The sequence below is a fragment of the Labrus mixtus genome, chromosome 1 (assembly GCF_963584025.1).
Source record: "Labrus mixtus chromosome 1, fLabMix1.1, whole genome shotgun sequence".
Classification (NCBI taxonomy): Eukaryota; Metazoa; Chordata; class Actinopteri; order Labriformes; family Labridae; genus Labrus; species Labrus mixtus.
Window position 1 is genome coordinate 12,157,072 of NC_083612.1, and position 23,099 is coordinate 12,180,170.

At 38.6% G+C, this 23,099-nt stretch overlaps 3 protein-coding genes across 3 annotated transcripts in view; 1 reads left to right on the forward strand and 2 right to left on the reverse strand.

Annotated features, from left to right (window-relative positions):
- The window catches only part of LOC132995493 (CD151 antigen-like), a 24,801-nt gene extending 23,777 nt beyond the window's left edge, over positions 1-1,024 (reverse strand). The window contains exon 1 of the mRNA XM_061065531.1: positions 816-1,024. The gene's annotated coding sequence lies outside the window, so the exon portion shown is untranslated. The remainder of the gene's footprint in view (positions 1-815) is intronic.
- On the forward strand, positions 959-8,951 carry LOC132978841 (transmembrane protein 138-like). Its single transcript, XM_061044177.1, has 5 exons — positions 959-1,078; positions 5,926-6,131; positions 6,351-6,522; positions 6,887-6,962; positions 8,812-8,951. Exons 1-5 carry the CDS (start codon positions 959-961, stop codon positions 8,922-8,924), a joined length of 687 nt encoding a protein of 228 aa, XP_060900160.1. The 3' UTR covers positions 8,925-8,951.
- A 385-nt stretch (positions 8,952-9,336) lies between these two features.
- On the reverse strand, positions 9,337-22,113 carry cfap70 (cilia and flagella associated protein 70). The gene is made up of 26 exons (XM_061065647.1): positions 21,975-22,113; positions 21,351-21,537; positions 21,067-21,162; positions 20,918-20,976; positions 19,660-19,845; positions 19,188-19,370; positions 18,773-18,867; positions 18,333-18,423; positions 17,611-17,748; positions 16,676-16,789; positions 16,344-16,433; positions 16,126-16,217; positions 15,758-15,818; positions 15,468-15,647; positions 15,166-15,297; positions 14,955-15,083; positions 14,602-14,735; positions 14,055-14,170; positions 13,153-13,350; positions 12,569-12,711; positions 11,938-12,090; positions 11,641-11,802; positions 11,109-11,198; positions 10,686-10,787; positions 9,989-10,036; positions 9,337-9,690 (listed from the first exon to the last, which is right to left on the reverse strand). The coding sequence occupies exons 1-26, from the start codon at positions 22,038-22,040 to the stop codon at positions 9,580-9,582; spliced, it is 3,156 nt and encodes a 1,051-aa protein (XP_060921630.1). The 5' UTR covers positions 22,041-22,113; the 3' UTR covers positions 9,337-9,579.
- Positions 22,114-23,099: the final 986 nt, after the last annotated feature.

Genomic DNA, 23,099 nt, shown 5'->3' on the forward strand with positions numbered 1-23,099 from the left:
TTTCAAAGGCCTAAACGTGTCACATTCAAATATTTAATGTTTCAGTGTTCCCTCTCTGATTCACAACACAGGAGAAAAACATGTTTGTGTAAAACAATATAGGCTATCTGTGTGTATAAATGTGAGTATGTCAGGTTTATGCTGCCAGTCTGAGCACAGCCATCTTCTGTTTCAGGTGAGTCACTTTAGAATAATTGTATCTGAGACCTCACCTTGAAATGACCGGAAAAACCACCTATGGTAATGAAACCCCTGTTGATGGACTAGTCGGTATGTAATATATAAAAATGTGCTTAGTAGCCTAGTAGTAGTAAGGTTGTTACCATGGTTACACACTATAATGTAAAGTCAGCTACCAAATATAGTACAAATCACAACGCTAAGATTAATTAAACACTTGAATGAGATTGCAGTTTGAGAAAAATGTAGTTAAAATGACCATAAACCACATTAATTATTCTATAAAAATGTACCCAGCATGATTTTTACTGTCATTTTTGTGTGTTTTTAATCTAACGCTATAGCGCATCTGTTCGCTGGTTTCAAGCTAACTCTGAAGTTATAACAGTCTACGACTCGTCCTATGTTTGCTTCCGCTGATACAACAGGGTAAAAATGCATCCAAACAGCAGACTTTTTGAAACAACAATAGCCTTGTTAAAACTTCTGTGGCAACCTTCGCTCAAACAGCAAAGCTAGTAAGTGTTCAACTGTCTTGCAAAAGACGACAATGCTACTACGTATAGTCTAATAACACGACCCCGCAGTGTGAGCTAACACGGTTTACTCAGAGTGTACTTACTACTTTCACTTACCTGCTGTTTATTTGATCTTCTGTCGATTTAAGCGCGGTGAATTGTGTGGAAAGTAGTCCTAAATTCTGCTTCTTTTCATTCCACTTTGCTCGGATAAAGGCCTCTCCGACAGTAGAGTGAAGCTGGAGGCTACAGAAATCAAAATGAGCTCACGTAGAGAGGAGTGTGGAGCTGCTGCGGCTGAGGCTGACTCCACCCCAGGCCACCTTACATGCTTCCTGCCTTCTTCTTTACTGTCCCGGGGCAATGCTTTACGCTTAGCGGTATGTGACGCAAGCAGATAGAGAGGGAAAAAGGGGATGAGTATCTAAAAGTAAGCGTGTTTGTGACTATTCTTTCTGAAGAACTGCACGTCTGCTTCAATGTAATTTTGATATTCCTGTGCTATATTTCAGTATTGAACTGTTTTGCTTCTTTGTGGGATATTTCTTCCATCAGGAAACAGGCCTTTCTCCCCACTTCATTTCTTTGTGTCACAGTCGGGAAACAAGGAGGTGTGGACCCAAGTGCAGAATTAACTAAACTATTTATTTTAACAAAAAGCCAAACAAAAACTTACTTCAACTAAAACACAAGGATCAAAAACAGGGAGCCACCTGTACACTGACATAACATGTACACTGACATAACATACGCACCGACAAACACATACAATGAACTAACACAGAGAATAAACAGACATAGGGTAATCAGACACAGGTGAGACTAATGACACAGGTGAGGACAATCACACTGGGAAACACACAGAGGCAGGAATACAAGAAACACTGAGGACAACTACAAACTAAATCATGAAACACTAAAGACACACAGAACTCAAGAATGAAACAAAAACACACTAGAACACAGAGATGCACGAGGATAATAAATGACAAAATAAAACAGAAAACACTGAAGACAAAACTAGGAAACACACAAGGGAAAAAACCAGCAACACTAGGGAACATTAACACACAAGGGAAACAAGCAACACTGGGATAAAACAGGGAAACTCAAATACAAAACCAAATCATGACACTTTGACAGCAAAATAACTATGCAGATTCAAATCATCAATACAAAATATAGTGTAGCCTACTTATAAATTATAATGCAATGATATACGCTTGTATGAAGATACAATAAGATAACAATAGAAATTCATAAGTTAACGTTGCAGTTTAGTCACATTGAGAATTAAAGAGGAAAAAATTAGAGCATCAAATCAAAATCCCAGCTCATTATAAGTCTAGTTGTTCATTTATATAATACAAAATACCCTCTGTGACTTTGTGTCATTATTGTTAGCTCACAGGTTGCTGCTTGAAATTGCTTTTTTTTTGTTCTGTTTAAGAATCAGAATCAGAAATACTTTGTTAATCCCCAGGGGGACATTCTGGCATAACAGTTGGTCCTATAAAGAATATAATGTGAAAAAAAATAGATCAATAGATGTTAGAAATTTAGAGAAATTATCACAAGGGAACTGTGGTAAAACGGAAGACTCAACAAAAAGCTCATAATAACTTTTATATAGGCAGTAAAGGAGAATGATTATGGTCGACTGTAATCTCTGTTTCACAGATGATTGGTCAGAAGTGTACTTTGACGAATTAATGCAGAACTAATAGTTCAGCTCGAGGACATTATATCACTGTGATGTTTCTGTCATATTTCCAGGGTCCAGGCAGAGAGTTCCTCTGACACATTAAAAAGAGTGAATTTTAGAGTTTTAAAATAGGAAATAAATACCACAATGTTTAATTACAAATGTTACATTCACCAAATTATGAAATAAAGTGATATGTATCCTGCAGTGATGGAATTTAACTAAGCACCTTGACTTAAGCAATATTTATCATCACACTGCTGGTCTTAACACGCTCACCACCAGATGGCAGTGGTTTCCCTCTGGCTCTACTCCAGGCGTCCTTCTTAGAAGAGTTACCGTAATCTTCAATGAAATGTGACTGGGGAAGAAAACTGGGGAAAGCTCAAACAGCCTCCTCGTATAACCTCTTAAAAAGTTCTCATTACTAAAGCCTTTACATGTTGACCTAAATGTCTGTCCTCAATAAAAAAAAAAAAGAACAACAAAAATGATACGTAATTGAACAAATGACCCAAAGAAATTTGTTGTGAAGTGTTGTGCTTTCAAACATACCATCAAGAAAAAAGTCCAGATAATTTCCAGGTAAAAGGAGTGTGTGTAGAGTATTACAGAATAAATAACGTAAAAATATGAGTACCACAGAGGTGAGATATAAAAAAATGAAAAGTAAATGTCCCAGACGTCACTGTCAAATATAAACAAATTTATTCATTCACAAAATACATCAAAAGCCAGTCACATGAGGAAGTCACACCAATGCATCCATTGAGCATCAAAGGGTGCAATCTCTACCATCCAATCTTTCAAACATTTGATTTAGCAACACTACTTCTGTACACATCCAGTCTTGATACTGTAGTTTGTCATTAATGTGGATGTAAACAAACCAACAAGCCAGCCAACCAACCACAAAAACATGTCATGACAAAAAGCTTGTGCCTGTCTATTAGCGAAGTGAGGGGGTTAAACCCTTGTCAGTAGGACAGACACAAGCTGTCAATCTGTGCTCACACTTGGTTGTCCTCATGCATCTTTTGGACAGATCCTCAATACTCCAGCCTCTAACATCGATCTTCTTTTACAGGTAAATACTTTTTTTGTGTTTTGCTGCTCTTGTTTATGTTCAGTCGTAAAAGCAAGGATATGTGGTTTATGTCCTAAAGCAACAAGCTGCTACAGACTTTCCTAAGAAGATTAAAAGGTGCAGTTCTAAGAACTTGAAGTTCGGTGCATACAACAATAACAAATGTTTCTTAATTACACCATCTTATTCCTCTCAAAGGAAAACTGCAATGCCTGACAAAGTTATTTATTTAAGAGCTGCAGAGGAAAAATTTAATAGAAGTCAGTTAAATTAATATTTAAGTTTCAGCCATTTTCGAGCAAAAATGTAAAAGATTGGCTAGTTATAGCTTCTCAAATGTAAGAAATTGCTGCTTTTCTTTGATGTTTTTCATACTTAATGAAGAGTTGTTGGTTTTGGACTGTTGGTCAGACAAAGGAATACATTTGGAAACATCTCTTGGTACTCTGAGGAACATTTACACAATTATTTGACGTCACAGACTAAACAATAAAATGTTAATAGAGGAACTGAAAAAAGGAACTGACATCGAAAATGGTCAATAGCTGCAGATTTTATTCTATATCACAAGAGTAGGATATGAATTTAATCTCAGATGCAAACCCATAGCACATGAAAACCAAAGAAAGATGCTTCACCTTTATAATAATTACAGTATTTTTTCTCTATTGGGTAGCATATAGTTGTTAAACAGTTTTATTCCCAAGAGCCAACAAAGCCGCTAAGCCAGAATTGTAGTTAGACAGTGTTCAGGAATAAGTAGTCCTTTGGTTGACACTACACAGTGTAGAGGTATGCTTAATCTTCCTCACACCTGCCACAGTCGTGCAAAGCTATAAATACAGGGGTCATAAGAGGATCTACCTGGTGTGGGTGTGAAGCAGCCTGATGGATCCTGGCTCATGCCAAAAGAGCTAAGCAAAAGATTTAAAGTTATCTTACACTTACACCAACAGTAGTAAAAGGGGGACTGTTTTCTCTATCTGCAACACAACTATGAAGGAATAGGCTGCTCTACTCTAAATGTGTTGAAGTAGCTTTAAGGAATAGCTCAGGATCTTGATGTAATCTGGGTTTAGCAGGTTTGAGCAGTGAGACATATGTCCACCTTTAGGCTACATACGTGAAACTTTAGGCAAAGCTTTCTGGCATAAAGCCCTACAGGTAAACACCTTTCCTTCTAGTTATAGTAAGCCTACAGTATTCACAGTGTGGACAGAGTTATAGAAGAGGCAAATAGACCAAAAATTGACGTTTGGAAGAGAAAAAGCTGGATTACTCAAGTAAGAGGCTGGACAAGAGTACAGAGGTTAGCACTGAAACTGTAGTCGTGGCAACAAAAATAAAAATGAATTCCTGCATAAAGTTGCCTCAAAGGTTTTGACTCAATGAATTAAAAAAACATATCTGTTCAGATTGTCACTTGTGTGAAAAACTACACACAAGTGACAATCTGAAAAAACATTTGATAATCTCACTGTCTCCTCTTTAAAGAGTCAGGACAGAGTCTCCAGGTTAATGAAATTCTCCCATCTCAGATAATTCAAAACATGAACAAATACAGCTCACAATCTTTGCATGGATAGATTCTAGTGACCCGACAAGTTCAACTGGACCAGTGCAAATAATTTGCCGTGTACAGCTTATCTTTTGCAGTTGAAATATTCTGCTTATTTTGTCACAGAATTAATTGTATTCAGTCATCAACATGGCAATCTCTGTTTACCGTACATCCAGAACTGTTCTTGGTTTTAAGTCAATACTTGAACAATGTTGTCCCTCTTTTTCAAAACTTGTACTTTGTGGTTCAACATGTGAAGTTACTGGTCATACAGAAATGTTTTGCCAGCAATCGTAAAAGCAGCTTGTTTGTGGTATTACTGATAAAAGATTGAGGGTTTAGCCAGTTTTACAGTTAAATTAATTCAACTTTACAGTTTTAGCATTGTAAAATGTGTAATGTCAACTGGAGTTCTGCATTGAGTGCATGTAAATCTGCACCATAGTGAGAGTTGCATGACTAGCAGAAAACTAATGATTCTTTCCTCTCACCCTAGACAGAGCCTTTTGTGGATTTATTTGGCCCCTGATGGATGAACAGCTTTGACATGAAGGTACAAGAAAACCTTTTCTATCACAGCTTGCCAATTCTGGAGGCTTTCAACAGACAATAGACTGTCCTGCTCTGCCACATCTTATAACTTTGGAGCTTGAACAATCAGCAGTTGTGACATGTTTGCATCTGTGATTTCCAGGCAGCTCATCCAAGACCTGCATTCTAATTTTTTCAAAGCAAAGTGGACTAATTAAACAAAATATGGAGCCCTGATTTGGCAAGAGTCCCACTTCCCCATCATTCGGGCTAGCAAGGCAGGAAAGCCACACTGAGAGCCCCATAACAGACTTGTTATATGAGGATTGATGTTTCTATGTAGTGTTTGTGCGAGAGCAGTGCAGCCTTGGATCCATCGTGGAACCACAGTCCAGCCGGACGCCCGGCCTTCGGGCCGGAGACGCTCCAAACCAGCAACTACTCTCTGGTGTTACTGATTCAGCTCAGCCTGCTCTCCTTCGACCTGTTTGTCAACTCCTTCAGCGAGCTGCTGAGGACTGAACCAGCTGTGCAACTGGTACTCTTCATGTAAGAAATACTTCCTCACTATTTCTGCAGCAGAATATTATCTTTTGCCCCACAGGAAAAACTCTGAGCTTAAAATAGCCTGCTTCAGTTGTTGTTTCTGAGCCATCTTAAATGCTGAAGTGGAACTGAAAGAACTGTGAACAAAGAGCGTCTAGTGCTTTCTGTTATTTTCCCTATTGTTTCTGTTGGTAACACTCCCCCCCTGCTTTTCTTCAACAGTATGCAGGACATTTCCATCCTGTTCAACGTGATCATCATTCTGTTGATGCTGTTTAACACCTTCGTGTTCCAGATCGGCCTGGTGGCCATATTGCTGGAGCGGTTTAGATCTCTGCTAATGTTCTCTGCTCTCTATTTGACCTTCAGTATCATACTCCATTCCTGGCTTACGGTACGTGCTGTGTGTGCACAAATAGGCTGAGACTTTTTTAAATTTGAGTCCTTATTCATTTTACTTTGTATGTTGCTTATTGCACTTTTATAAATGTACATAATAAATGAATTGATATCGATGAATACACGACTACAGGGTTGGAAATACTATAGATTTAATAAAAATTGCTTAAATGTGACTTATACATTGAAATAGAAATTTTAAACCCTCACACAGCCCATCTTGTCCAGTTTTTCCACCAGTCTCATTTTAGGGAGTGTAATTGGATCAAGAGTTATTTGCCTTCTGTTCATTTTATTCTATGTAACAAAGAGCTATGAAGTTGGAATGATCATTATTTTTTCCTGTCATTTTTTTCCAGAATCTGCGCTGGCTAAATAGCAACAGATTTATTTGGACGGATGGCCTTCAGGTGCTGTTTGTAGTCCAAAGAGTCGGTAAGATTATTTATAACGTTTTTTTTCTTATAGCAAACCAAAGTGATGTTTTCTTCATGCCAAAACAAAGAAGCCTAATAATTTGATGCTGCCTTTAGAGCGTTATATTGAATGTCAAATCTAATTTTCTCTGAGGATAAAGCTCAGTGAGACTCTATGATGGTGTGTTCTGATTTACTTGGTTTACATCTGGATTTGAGACATGCTGAATTAACACGGGTCAGAAAACAGCTGATCATGTGGTGTTTCCTCTCTGCTTAATGTGATTTGTACTTTAAAAGGTAATATGTCAAATTATTTCCTATACAGCAACATTTGAAAAGAGTGACTGCTGAATTTCAGAAGAAACATTACATAGTTATTAGAACTACGTACACTACACTGTCATTTCCCCCACTCTTTTTTAGGCTTCCATGTAACAATTACTTACCAATGGTAAGAATAGAACCAAATGGTTTTGAGTGTGATTATCACACTGAGCTCTAAAGAAGGTCACTGCCACAAAGCACACATTTGTCTTGATAGATTTTTGGACGCCTCCCTTTGGAGGTTTTACGGGCACGTCCAACTGGGAGGAGACCAAGGGGTAGACCCAGAGTTCTGTGGAGGGATTATATATGCTGTCTAGCCTGGGAACGCCTCAAAATTCACCAGGAGGAGTTGGAAAACGTTGCAGGGGAAAGAGAAATATGGGTTGACTTACTGCGCTTGCTACCACCACAACCCAACCTCGGATAAGCAGAGGAAAATGGATGGATGGATGGATAGATAGTCCCTCCTTAAAGCCCCTCCTGTCTTTCTACAGGCAGTGATCCCACACCGCCATGTGGGTGTGATTTCATACATGTATAAGCTCATAAGTGGATAAAGAGATTTATTGTTGTTCTTCTCTATTATTAAATATGACTGCACACGGCAGCCATGTTTTATCTGACGCTTTGTTTTGTCTGCCACTTAGGACACACTCAGACGATTACTCAGTGTGTAGTTCAGTGGAGCAACATCAAATCTCTTTGGTTATGAGCCCTCTTTAACGACACAGTAAACTGTGCTGGGCTGAGTTCTTTTATGATCCTACAAATGCCTATTACTTTCTGCTAGGTGTTTTCCATTTCTCTGTGTGTTTGCAATGCTAATGTGAATGTACAATTACAAAATATGCTCCTGGTAACCTTGATACCTCTGGCTTACAAATGGCAAAAAGGCCATTCATATATTTTTGTATCCCATTGTTAACATTTACATTTCTGATCATTTCAATTCCAATTTCCATCCCTCAGGTTTTACAAATGTTACTAAGAAAGGGGCAGGTATTATTCATTTTCCTCTTCCTGCTCCTGTTTGTTCATGGACAGTTTATTAGTGTTATGAGAAAATGTTTCATGTTGTGTGTTATTGTGTTGGAATCACACATTGAAACGAGCAAATGAATCAAAAATGAGTTTGAATTAATGAATACATCATAACTGAAATGAGTCACATGAATTCTTCCACTTCTAAAATTTGGCAAGCTGATTGTTTTGACAATATTTCACATTAATATAGCATGTAAACTTTCCAAACTAAACAAATCAAGACAAGGGGTTACACCTGTGATGTGTGATTTTTAGTAAAACAGCTAGACAGAAAAGAAAAACGATAACATGGTAATTTCATTAAAATATGAAGTAAAGATTTTTAATGGCTATTTTTGTCCACATTTTATTCAGCATTAGATTAAAACGGTTAGTTAAAATAGTATTATCATTTAAAATCAACCTTTACATTTTTATGCTTTGGTACAAAGGTGAGCCTCACTCAAAACACCTTTGACTTTGAATCATAGTCTCTGTATTTTTCTCCTTTGCAGGTTCTGTGTTGTACTACTACTTTTACAAGCGGACCACAGAGTATTTGGGTGACCCTCGACTTTATGAGGACTCGCCGTGGCTACGAGAGGTCTTTGTTCGGGCAAGACATTGATCTCGCTACAACAGAGCACATAGTGGAACAAGTGTAATGATGACACATGTAAAACCCATAAGTTAAAACTCAGTTTGCAAGCAGTTTCATAAAGGGTATGCTAAAGGTATAGAACATTCAAAACACATTTCCCCAAGGGGTCAATTAAGTGTATCAAAATTATTTGAAATGAATTTCAGATCACAATAGCATTTACATTAGAATTCAAACCTTTTCAAGTTAACCTCCCTTCCAATGCAGGGTGAATTGTGCCAAAACTGGTGAGGTTTTTTTTGACAACAGGGCCAGAGTGTTTTGTCGTTCACAGGGTAAAAACGAAATGAAAAGTGAGACAGATATTCAGTTGATTCTACTCACCATATGCCCTTTTTCTTTACTTTTGTTAACACTGTACATTTTTTAATAAAGGAATATGTTTCTGTTGTTTTATATACATTTGAAGTGTTGCTTTGAGTTTGTTTGTAATGTTGATATTGAAAGAGGATTCACTTTGTTATGGCTTGGCCAGCTACTTCTCTGAGCTGGCCGTGTTTCATTGTCACAACAATTGCACATATTTATACATTACAGTACATCAATGACCATAAAAAGTCCTTAAACATCGATCATTAAGACTGTTCTTGTTTGTATGTAGGAAACATACTTGTTTTATGATTTAAACCCCTGCTTCAGAGCTTGCTGAAAAGCATGACTCCAGATGACCGAAGCGGAGCTGATCCTTCAAGTCACTGAACTCCTTCAGGAGTGACTCGTTCTGCAGGTTGAACTTTATATGAAAGAAGAGAAAAGGTTGTTTTATGATGGCAGTTTCTTTGTGTGAAATGAAAGCAACTTTCAAACAGGTCTCACATTACACAGACTTATTAAGTTCAATGAACTCATTGTGACAAAATGAGTTAGAAATAAAGGGGCCTTTATTAACTTGTATGACAATAAAACTAAACCAAATGTGCAAAAAGAAGAAAAACCTTATCAATATATTCAGCAATAAATTCCTAGCTCGTAGATATAATACTATCCCTATTCTAAAATCACCATTATAGATAAATACAGCACTAACTCACCCTTGCAGCATATTTGTGACACTGCTCTGCCTCCTCTTGTTTGCCAGCCTGAAACAAATAGTTCATCACAAAGTAATTCATGTCATTGAGACTCTGGAAACAAAATCTGTTTGCAGACGGTGAAAAGGTGATGCCTTTTTTAAATGTAAATTTTCTGTGTCTGACCACGCCCCTCTCTGGAAGGGCTTGTGTCGCTCGGGCTTTCTTGCACCCTTGCTCGATTGTTTACAGTGGAGAGGCAGACTCAAAGGGCAGAACAAACACTTAGCTGTGAGAGTGTCACCCACCTGGGGGAGGGGTTCTGTCCTTTGTGATGTCATGAAGGGAAAATCTGTTATCTGTCCACCTGTTTGAGCACACATTTTCTGACAAGTGGAGCAGGCAAAAGACGTAGAGGAATTTTCCCATAATTGTGAGGTTTGTAGACAGACTAGGGGCAAATATGAGTGTTTCATAAACATGGTAAAGTATATTCAGCATAATATGTCAACCTTTAAGTAAAACTACTGTTTCCTCACAAACCAATGGTTTAGTCTGGATGAGGAATATGCCGAGATAATATGATTGTTGAGAAAGGGACTGTGGGATACTAATGACCAAAGGATAAACCAGCTGTGTTTCCTGTGTTAAGGAAAGGCATGATGTCTTGGACACATTTTTCAGGCGTTCTTTAGTTTAGAGCATCATTATGACTCACCTTCAGACAGATCAGAGACAGGTAAGCCCAAACCTCTGAGTTCTGGTTGTTCAAGCGGTTCGCCTCAGTCAGAGCGTCCTCAGCGACACGCAGCTCCTCCAGCTACACAGACAGACAGCCAAAAAAAAATACATCTGCAAATTAAACCATGGCTGACTTCTCTCCACACATGTTTATAATGTTTTGAACCACCATCTCCATGACTAGACTACATGAGTCTTATCGGTTGCCTATATATATATCACATCCAAGAGTAGAGACGAGAAAAGAAATAACAACAACACAGACACAAAACCGAGGCTAATAGTCCTGGTGTTAACAGCTTCTAAAACTGTATTATCACAACATACAACATGGGAATGAGACTGCTTCAGATCCTTAAAAACCTAAATTAAATTGAGATTATTTTCAGCTTGCTTTTACCCGGTAACAGGCTGTACCCAGGCCCAGCCAGGTCAGGCAGGATGGAGACTGCTCACAAGCCTGCAGGAAGACAACTTTGGCTTGCTCCAACTAAAACACACAAACAGAGAGATTTAGTAAATTGTTGATTCGTGTAATTTGTTTGACAATCATAACAATACATTTCAACTTAAATTGAATTTCAAACAATGTGATATCTGTATGGTTTCTTGAGCACAATGCTTTTTATGGCACACTCAAACAGTGATACACAATCACTGAAATCAAAGCACTAGTAAAACCCATTCATCCTTACGGGAAGTTCAGCAGTAGAAAATAAATCCCACTGTGACTTCATTGCATTATCACAGTATTTAAGAGTATCCCAAGATGCACATGAGCCCCACCTTGGGGTGGGAACAAAACCCTGACTGATTAAACTTATTGTCTTTCCTGGAAACACGTCCTCCCCTGACTCATCCACAGACACAATACACATGACTAAACTGTCTGACCCAGGAGACAAGCAGTTAGGTTGCTCTCAATAGCTGACCTTCCCCTGCTGAAGGTAGGTGGATCCCAGACGGAGTAGGACAATATGAGAATCTGACGGCTGCTGCAGGAAGTTCAGGCTCCGCTCGTAGCTCTCCTGGGCATTAGTAAAGGCCCCATGCAAGTAGTGACAGTGACCATTCAAAGCCCAGGCATCTGCTTCCTATTCACAGGGTGGAATACACCTTTCAGGTCAGGGCCCATCAAAAGAGCAGTACAGAAGCAGTGAACCATGCATGATACATCTCCCACCCAGACATTATGTAGTGGGGGCAGCCAGTAGTCAGAGTATGAGTACCTGTTCTCTGTAAAACAGTGCCTCCCTCAGGCTGGCTATGGCACTGCAGTAGTCTGCTCTCAGCAGCTGCCACTGGGCCAGATGAAGAAGATAGGAGAAACTGTGACCTCCATCTAAACACAGCAGCTCCTGAGACAGAGCACGCTCCACCATCTGACAAAATGAAAACAGTGACAGATGATAACAGGGTCTTATTTTTCTGTTTGATCTTTTCTGAAACTCTGCTGACAATTTTAAATTAATTTAAGGCATTCAAGTTTGCCACTGTTTAAAAGAAATACTGGTACTAATAAAGCATATGTACAATAACAACTCTTGCTGTTGTATTTTGCTTTTGTTGTGCTAAAAATTCATACCAATATTTCTTTTATTTTTTTCTGCCAGAAAAGTGGTTCCAATTTACATGACTCTCCCACAACCAACTAACATTGTCCACATGCTGGAGCATTAATGGCTGACATAAATCCCTGTTGCACATACAGCTGCATAAAGTAAAAAAACAAGTAAGTAAAGTGAGAAAACAAACAGGAATACTCTACATTGTAGGTTGTTTCATTCATATTTTACCAATGTGTGTCCAGCTGGTGAGGTCAGCCGCTATATATATGTGTGTGTGTGTGTGTGTTTTTACCTGTAGGGCAATGTTGTGCAGCAAGAACTGAACTGTCTCTGTGTAAATGGTGGTGGAGGGTTTAGTTCGAGTTGGTCTGGGCATGACGCCCTGTGCTGAAGGCTGTCCTTGCCTGTTTGAGTCCTGGTTTCCACACTCTGGGTCTATTAGGAAACAACCATAATATTGTCAGAGAGCAATAGCCGCTCCAAGAACTCAGAAGTGCCAGTCTTTCATTCATGAAGAGTTTCAACAAACAGACAACCCTAACAAGTGAAAAGCTGAGTCCCTTTTTGGTTATCTTTTTTCAGCAAAGATCATCTACACCATTTATACATTATTACAACACTGTTTTCATGTTTTCATTCCTGAATAAAAATAATGAAGTGCATTGGAACAGAAATAAACAAAAACAACAACTCATTGACATATGAGAACATGCCATTTTCACAACAAAAACTTTTTGATATTGTACAGATAATTTAACTGAATGTAAATGATTTTAATGGATAATTTGAAATGGGTCACACTGCAGATCTGTTAGTAAGAACAAAGGTCAGAACCAAAGAGAGCACTTTCTTTTTTTACCCCCCTCTGCATCTCACCTTGCTCAGCATCAGGAGACTTTTCCATCTTTACTTCCTCTGGCTTGTCCTTTTGTTTCTCTTTCTTATCCTCTTTGTCTTTGTCCTCCCCCTCCCTCTGTGTTTGTTTCTTTGCTTCATTCAGCCTCAGCAGCTTTCTGGCCTCCAGAAAAGCCCAATCAGCTAGGATGGATTCGTTCTGGCTCTCATGGATCAAACCTTGACAGCACACTCATAAATGTGAAATGAACATATAAAACTCCCAACATGCAACTCTCCTGTTTTTGGAAAGTTTTGACTTTGATTGATTTAGGACTAATATGATGTTATACGACCAAAGTGGCTAAATGTTGACATCTGCTTTGATTTCTGATACTTGAGATATTTACCATTTTGTGTGTTTACTAACAGCTTTTTCTCCTTTTGGCTGTAAAAAATCACTTGATAACACTTTTGTGGGTTCTTTTTATGCATTTATTTTAGAGGTAGAACAGTGGATAGAGTCAGAAACCGGGGAGAGAGAGTGGGGTATGACATGAGGGAAAGGAGCGACAGGTCAGATTTGTTTCCGGGCTCCCTGCTCTCGTGGACTGTAGCCTCTGTACATGGAGCATGCACACTAATCGTTAGGCCACTGGCGCCCCCTTGAAACCACTGTATGAGACAAAAACTGCACTGCTACTATACTAATACATGTTTTATTGTTCAAGACTGATGAACCAAAATGATTTTGGTGGTGAAACACTGGGACACATTATTGTATTTGAATAAAGTAAAAATATAATATATTATATTTGTAGCTGTGATTGTACTAAGCCCTAGCTGTATGGCAGCACGATCATTCATGTATGTGTTCTGTGTTTTGAGCAGGTTCACTGTTTAAACCACAGTAGGTACTGTAGGAATAGACACTTTGATCTCACCCAGCAGGGTCCAGGCCACCACACTAGGCGGGTCAATGCTGGTGGCTCGCTCCAGGAAGGTCTTAGCCTCGTCAAAATTCTCAAATATTGCTGCCAGAACCCCACACATCATCAGGCTGGAATTACAAGAGGATACAGACATAATCTTGATTTACTAGTTCCAAGATTTCGCCCTTTGTTATGTTATACCTTTTTGTTTAGAATTTGAAATGATACAAATGTATATTGTCACACAGTTTGAAACAGAGGCACTGCTTGAGTTTGAGAGTTTATTAATGTCGTTGCCATGCCTATTAGCAGTGATAAAGCAAAAAAAGGGAAACTGCAGCAAGTGGGGATCTGTTTCATTTGACAATTATTTCATTTTGGATGGATAAATAATTCTGATACAATGTTTGTACACTCAGGTATTCAGTGGTGCGCTCATGTGGTTCTTGAAAGCAAGACTCATATTTCCTCTCTTGATATAAACTAATGATATCTTTAAATTGAAGTTTGAAAACCTGTTGATATTTTATGTTTTTAGTGGAACTAGAGCATTTCTTACCTGGGTTGGTGTTCCTGCTGAACAGACACGGCCTCATGGAAACACTCTTTAGCTTTCATGTAGTCTCCTTTCTGCATGAAGAGCCTTCCCCAATCAAACTTGTATGACGCTTCATATGGGTGCCTCACCACTAACTACAAGGTAACAGAAAAAGTTCAAAGTCCACTTTCATATTTTGCCCAGCTAGACTCAGTACTGGCAAGGAATTTGTTATTAATTACTCTTAAACATGACTATGGATGGCTGAGTATACGTAGTCTGGACAAAAGAGATGTGACTTTTTCAGCAAAATGTTCCTCATTTATACAGAGTGAAGAGAAGAAGTGTTAGAAAAGGCAAGCATATCATTGTACCTCTTGGAAGTAGTGAGCAGCATGCTGATAATCCCCAGTAAACTGAGCCTCTCTGGCAAAATGTCTTAGCTGTGAAGAACTCAACTGGATCTCATCCTGGGAGTCATCATCAATGTCGTCTGAATAAATCTGGTGTGGAGGCAAGGATAAAAACTAAAAGATTGTGCAGTATATAAATATGTGTGTTTGAGTATGAGTTTGAATGAAAGACCTTGTTTAGAGAATGTTTCATCTCATCCACCAGGTAGACATAGAGCTTGCTGACAAAGGCCCTGAGCTCCTGAGGGTCAGTGAACGCCTCTGTCCGCTGCATCCTGTCACGTACAATCCGCACCACTGCAGGCTAAAAAACAGAAACAAGTACACACTGTTTTGTAGTGTTAAAGAGACAGAACAGCCAAAACCCCCAAGGACATAAAACCTGAGGGGCTGAAGCTTCTACAGAAAAGAAAAAGGTCACAGAGTTCCTTAAAGTTTTATCATTCATTTATCATTGAGTGTAGTTTTTCTGACCTTCATCTGTTCCTTGAAGGCGAAATATCTGCCAGAGACATTGAGTGATCCCATCAGCTGAACCATCATTTTCTCCCGGCTACAGGCATCCGATGGTTGGGTGGCTCCGAACAATTCGTTGTACTGGTCTGAAACATGGCTCACGACGTTGCCTACCTGCCTGTGGAATCCCAGCACTGCCTGCAGGAGCACACAGCCATGGGAAGGGTCAAGAAGTAAGCATCTTTCAACTTCTGGTGAGTGTATCTGTGAATGTACTGTAAAATTAAAACAGTGTATGTTTTTTTTACTCTTTCTGCTCTGCTAGGGCCCACTGGAAGCAGAGGTCTGGGAGGGATCAATGATTTAACCCTGAAGAAAAATAGAGAATCATGTTAGCAGATTCTAACTTATTTTTGTTCAGCATACAGTACGAAACCCAACAGGCAATGACCAACAGTAAAAGACCAGAGTGCAGTTGGTAAAGGGGTTTAAACATGACACTATTAGAGTGGCACCATTAATGAGTAAGATATCATTGTAAAACTAGATGACTTTAGAAGTTGGCTTTAATAATATCTCATGAGTTCTAATATCTTATATATCACGATTGCAGGTGCTTAAATCTAACAAGACAGTGCAACCAATAGAAAGTAAGAAGATTTATATAAAACGTTACCTCCTGGCCAGCTCCTCTGGTGAGGTTTTTGGTACCAGTGGCTTGTCCAAGGCTACCTCAATGATAATATAAGTTCTGGCCTCCAAATACATCTGTAATCAACCAAAATATATACTGACCACATGTTCAGTGTATATTACAGTATCAAGGATGTGAGCTGGGGGGGGTTAGATTAATATTGCTGTACAGAGTAGTGTTGCTGTTTAGAGTAAACTTACATTTCCCTCCATATTGATGTATGGCTCAGCTTCGGTTGGGGTATGGGACACGCTGGTGACTCCCTCCATCTTACTCTGACTAATAGGTGGCTGCAAAATGAAAAACAGGTTCAATCGTTTCGAACCCTACAAACAAAACCTGAGACCTCCAAGGTTGTAGTTTGGTGAAACTTCTGGTGAAACAGACATTGTGGTGAAATCATTTATGTCAGAGAAAGCTTTGAGAACTTTATAGTTTTACAGTACACAAGTTTACATTTTCCAATCCCCTGTAAATTTAGTTCATAAAACATTAATGTACAATAAGCATTTAGCATTGCAGCCTTGCTCACCTTGTTCTTTCCCGCCCTGGCCTTGTAAGAACCTGCAGATGAGCTGGCACGAGATCTGACCAGATTGGCTGCAGCCTTGGCCTGCTCCTTTAACACACTGACACTCTGTCTGGCCTTGAAGTATAAGATGAAAGACAAACTGACTTTGACAATTTAACCTAGTGTTACTATTAAGTGTAGCTGGATGTCTGCTCTGTTTATGCGCTGTAAAAAATCTTGTGCTTGTACACAGCCCTGGTTATGTCAAGACTATGTGAATGGGAACCAAACAAAGTGGCTTGAATCAAACCACATAAAAGACGCCCACAGACATCAGTGTACTTTCTAGGATTCGAAGATAGTGATTTAAGCGATGCTTGCAGGGAAGTTGTGAGTTTGCTCTCTGTAGAGTTTACTAGCTGTATCATCTTCTCTGAGTGCGTTTAGTGTTTTGTAGCAGCAGTTTTCTAACCCAGATCGTAGCTCTGTTTAGTGACATCACTTTCTGTGTTGTTGTTCCTTTAACCATTACTGTAAATCATTCAAACTGTACAAATTCAAATAATTTTGCAAAGGGTTATGAAACTGTAATTTGATCAACAATATACACATCATTAATAATATTTATATAAAATGGCACACCATACTTTTTAGTTTAGGCTATATATATGTATCACATATCAGGACTGAGCTGAATACAACCAGTGACTTAGTTGGACACTGAGACAAAGAACTAATTTTGCCAGACTCCACTTAAGTACTCCAACTATTATTTCTAAGAAGTGCTTCTTTAAAAATGAGAGCCTAAAACCATTTCAGTGTTGGTCATTCAGACTTTCTAATATAACATTCCAGATAGAGGTAATAAACAACCCTGATCAAGAGAACTATAAGTTAAAAGCAAAAAAAAAAAAAAATATGAAGGCAAATGATTTATGTGTGTACATTTGTACAACCTTGTTTCGTAACTCGGCTTCGGAGAATGGCTGAATGCTGTATGCTCCTCTGATGCGCCTGACTCCAGGACACAGCAGCCTCCCCATGTCTACGAACGCCACACCATGGAAGGGGATCGCTAGGTTCTCCTCATCTGGCTACACACATACACACACATGCATATCAACACACTCTAATAGGGCTGTTTATTGCCCGGTATCTGATACAATATGTAATGTGACAGGGCTTACCTTTCAATATATATTTCTATCTTCAGAAATCTTTCAGGCAAACTGTCATAGTGTAAAGAACAGATGCATTCAATCTGAGAGAAATAGAATGCTTTCTGCCTTTATCAGTGAAACTAATTATAGCGTGTGAACACTTGATTTAGATATTATATACAGAATCACAAAACATAATACCAAGACACTCAGGTGTAAATATAATAGATGAAGATGCTGTTCTTTCATTGGTCTTTGCTTCATGTTTCCAAACAAAGAAAGATGGTAAATATTCTTAAATTTGTTACTTAGCATATTTACTGGAGCCTCTACTTAAGCATCCCATTAGCTTACTTAAAATAGAATAATTATGCCTGAAAAGATTGTGTATGTAGTCTGTTTGCTTGAAATGTCTTATGTTGGGTTTTGTATCAAGGGGTAACGCTGCAGGAGCAACACTGGAGAGGAGACTTAGGAAATGTTTCCAAACCTATCATTAGAAAACGAAGCTGTCTTACCAGTTTGGTTTCTGCAACCTTTGCCAGTGGAGCTGATGACCTCATGATCTCCAGAGGCCATAGTCTGCTTTCAATGACCTTCTGCCGCAGCCTGAAATTAAAGTCAACACTGATATATTAGCAACCTTATCAGTAAATCCTTTTTGCTTGTTGTATTTTCTAGCCTAAAATCCACGCCCAATACTGTACAGTAATTGTATGATTGTGCGTGTTTATTTTCTCTTATTCTCCTCTCGTGTTTATATTCTATTTACTGCTTTCCAAGTTTTCCAGTACACTCTGCGATGATCCTGAAATGTGGTATTTGTAGATATTTTTAGCCTCAAGAAAGTGCTAATACTTCTAATATGCTTCCCCTTTCTAAGAAGAAATCCCGAGTCTGGTCAACATGTAACATGATGGTGAATAACGTCGAGGGGTGAGTCGTGTGTGTAGCTAACCTGGTTGTCCCTCCTGCATCGAGGAAGCAGCACATCTCTGTGTCCCAGCTAACCCTGGTCTTCATGGTCTCTGCCTCATTACGAAACTCTGCATCCTGAAGGAACATTTACACCTTTAGGCTTGTGACTGAATACGTTAATGGTTTTGCCCTCATGAACATGTTTCTCTATTTATTTCATCCCGTCATCTACAGTTTTGTCACTAGCTTAGCTTGTGTCTCAGATGGCTTGATGTATAATGTAACTAAAATGTCTATCAAATGAGAGGTAGATATGTGACATTTTCACATCAACGTGGCTGAATATATTAAAATAAAAGACAGTAAAGTGTCATACTGTAAAACTGATCAATGCATCAAAGTATACCAGGTAACAACTGTTAGCAGGAGCAGATATACATTTACAAAAACAGTACCTCTATACCGGTCAGCTCGCCGTCCTCTAATTCTATGGACTCCTTCTGGAAATAGACACCATGCAGGAAGTGGTTGCTAGGGGCCAACAGGGCCTGATGGGGCCTCTTCTTCTGTCTTCCCTGCTCCTCCCTAAGCCCCCCTTCCTTCAAAGACCCTTCAGAGAACACCAGCGCCTGATTTCGCTAAAAGTCAGGGGAATAGTACAGCCACAGTGATCAAGTCCCTCAGCCTGGAGAGATTCTCATTTGAAGTTAGTCTGAATCAGACAGCTAGGTTATTCTGTTTTATTTTGATTGATTTATTTAAGCATGCTCATAAATTTTAGATCATTGAGAGTTAAAACTATCCCTTATTTTTGGAGATATGCACTTTCCGTAAACAGTTAAACCAAAGAGTATAAGATTGGAATAGGATATGTTAAAAATAAAAGACCATAGAGTAGCTCCATAAAACAAAGAGTTTAACACTAACCTCTGCAGTAAGCGGGACCTCCAGTGCAGCAGTGTACACACTCGGGGCGGGGCCAGTTTGTTGCAGCCATGCTTCAGGGACAGAGTAAGCTGTCTCCACCGTTACTCTGAGCAGGTTGGAGGCTGTGATTTGACCTTCAGACAACACTGGCTCTGACACGCTGACACATACATCCAGGCTTGTTAGCTAAAGGGAGTCAAATCGTAAGGAGGAACCATCATGTTTTTAAATAGTCAGCGATGAACTAATTTATACTTTTGGCCTACTGGTCTCAGTGAACATTTGTATTATATTTCTCTCTGGTTTGGGATTAAATCCGCTATGCAGAGTTTGAGGTTATTAGTATTGAGTTATAGTGATGAGGGAGAAGTGATGATACCTGAAAGTGAAGTTGTCACAGTTATGTGACATTGAAATCATTGAGAACGCCTGAGTGAAGCACTGTAGTCCTTATTGGTCTTGTGTGTAACCTTATCATCCTCAACCTGGCAGCCAGCTCATACAAATAACCACATAACATATTAACATTTCTGATAGTTATACAGACTAATGAAAAAAAAAACCAATGATGGTTTTTATTTGTACCTTTCATTAGCACCACAATTCGATGCTGTATGATAAACATGCCCTACAGCCCTCTTAGAGCCACAGCTTCTACATGTGACAGTGTTCTTCTCTGACATGTTAAAGGTTACAAATGTATCCACACTGTAACTGTTCCTGCACTGGTGAGTTATCATGGATTTACCTTCCTCTTGGACTTTAAAAGGGCTTTGCCGGCCAGCCACTTCCTTTTGGCACTAACTGCTCTGTCCTCATTCTGGCTGCTCTGTGATTGTAAAACATGCACTGATAGAGAAATCAGAAAGAAGCAACTACCGTCCGTCTAAATCTACAAGCTGTCTGGATGAAACCACCAGGGGTGAAGGAAAGGAATTCAGTCCGATATCATGACATATGTTAATATTAAAATATATCTATACAGTTTTGTATTCAGGAATATGCAACATTTGAGCATCACACCCTCTACCTAACATGGCCGCAAATAAGCTTACACTGTACAGTACGATGGAGTTGCTGTATTTTTAATGGCAAAGAAAAAAACGTCATGTGTACTTTTCTACGACACTAACACATTTGTTGTAGAAAGTGCTAAAATACTGAGAATGTGACAGGTCTATCTTTTGCCTTAATATTAACTGATTGATATTATTAACTTCACTTTTAGTTTACAATTTAACTTAAAAGCACTTCTCACCTTGGCCGTGCAGTTGTTCACTGGATTCAATGGGACTGTGCTCAAGAAGCTGCGCTGACCTTCAGACAGAAGAAAAACAAATTCAACATTTTAAATGCAAACTCTTTGAAGTCAATTTTAACATGTGACTTTAGCAGATATAGCTATACCTTGTAACAGTGGCAGCAGGTCAACCACAGCTTGACCCAGCACAGATGTCTTCACTTTAACTTTCTTGTCTTCAGGCAGAATCTCCGTCACCGTCACTGATCACACAAAACCATTCACATCTAACAGTGCTTTTTTTGATTGAGACATTGGTGGCTAATTTGCAGAACACAATAATAAGAAATAAAAACATCTGACAAAAAAAAATAAAACATGTGACTGAAGATGAATGGCTCAACAATCAGTTACATCAGACATCAGAATGTTGTTTTTAAACTCAGCTTACGAATGATCGGTTTATGGGCCATGCCACTGAGAGCCTGAGCATCATTTGGGCAATGGAAACTACAGGTGAAATCGTAGTAAACACACTCCTCCGCAGGGATGAATTGCTTCTGGTCTGATTGCCCGAGCACATTGCCATCAACTTCAACCCGCAGAAAAGTCTGGAAGCCGTCTTCCTTTTTTCCTTGCTGAAAAAAACCCCAGAATAAGAAGCATTAGAAAAAGAAAAAGTGATATTATATGGATTCTGTCATCCACACAGCCTCTGTAAGTCCTGCAATATAATATCATATATGTAATATTTTTTCTAACACAGGGGTTTGTAAAACAGCTCCAACTACTTGAGTCCCTCATGAAGTTAAGTAAAAATAAAAGGAAACAAAACATTATAAAAATGAAAGCTTACTTCTTACTTTTGACTTCTTACTTACTTTGTTTTACTAGGCCTATACCTAACAGTTGTTATGTTGTGACCTCTTCCTATAAAGATGCTTCAAACCATAATTTGACGACAGTCTGTTTCCAGTCTGTGTATGAAGGCCTTTAAACTCCTGTTAGCATGTGTTGTGTAGCTGATTTTCGTCATTGATTTGCGCTTACTTTAGCGAACTATGAGCCACCTTACCGGGTTATTTCCACGCGTGACATTTATTTCTATCTTCAAGTCGCTTCCTCTCCTCTGTGTCTCCATTTCTGAGGTCAAATGATCAAAACGTTAGTTGGCAGAAGTTGCAGTGTTGGATCGGTTACGCTTTATCGTTGTAACCGCACATTGACTTTTCCATGGCAACGTTGCTAAACATGGTGATGTGTTTACGTACAGTCTGTAATATAGACAGGGCAGCAATATATACATACAGTATATTTTTAAAAACATTTCAGGCCATCATAGAAAATAAATTAGAAATCAAAGATACGAGTTCTTAAGACAGAGAAGAACGGAACAAGATAACAACAACATATCAAAGTTGTTTAAAATCTAATAAACATCTTATTCTTTGCTATTTACAACAAACAGACAGCACCGCTGAAAATGTTACAATTTTATGGTCGACTAAAAACGCTGTTCTACCGATTTAACTCTTTATTCAAGAAATCCACAGTAGAATTTCTCCCTGTCTCTTCCTGCCACTGTTTTCAGTGAATTAAACTTTGAGCTCCTCTGTAGTTAGACTAAATGGGCAGCAGGGGTCACTGCTCTCAGTGGAACCTTTCATGATGGATCAACAACAATGATGTTTAGCCTACTAATGAATTTAAGCGTCTTTTAATATTCAAAAAAGCACTCTATAAGTCTAATGTATTATTATTATTATCACTATTATTACTATTAATAGTAAATTGATATACTCATGTTGTAATTAAGTTGTAGGCAGAACATGTATAAGCAACTTGTTTCTTATCCATCATTGCACTACGATCACTTTATTTATCTCATTTTACCTTTACAGTTATATTGTTTATATTAGTTCTGTTGTTCCATTATTCACCATGCACCTTTTAAATTATCATTTAGTATTTAGTATTTAGCCTACTTGCACATAGCTCTATTTATTTCTCGTTTACTGCACATAGTTCTGTTTACATCTGGTCACTACTGCACATAGTTATGGTTACATCTGTTTACATCTGTTAGTCCGATCATTGTCCACTTATATCTACTCCTTTATATTTTGTATTTTTTAAGTTAAGTCTAAGCTTTAAGTTGTATTTAAATTGACACTTTATATTTAGGTTAAAATATTTCATA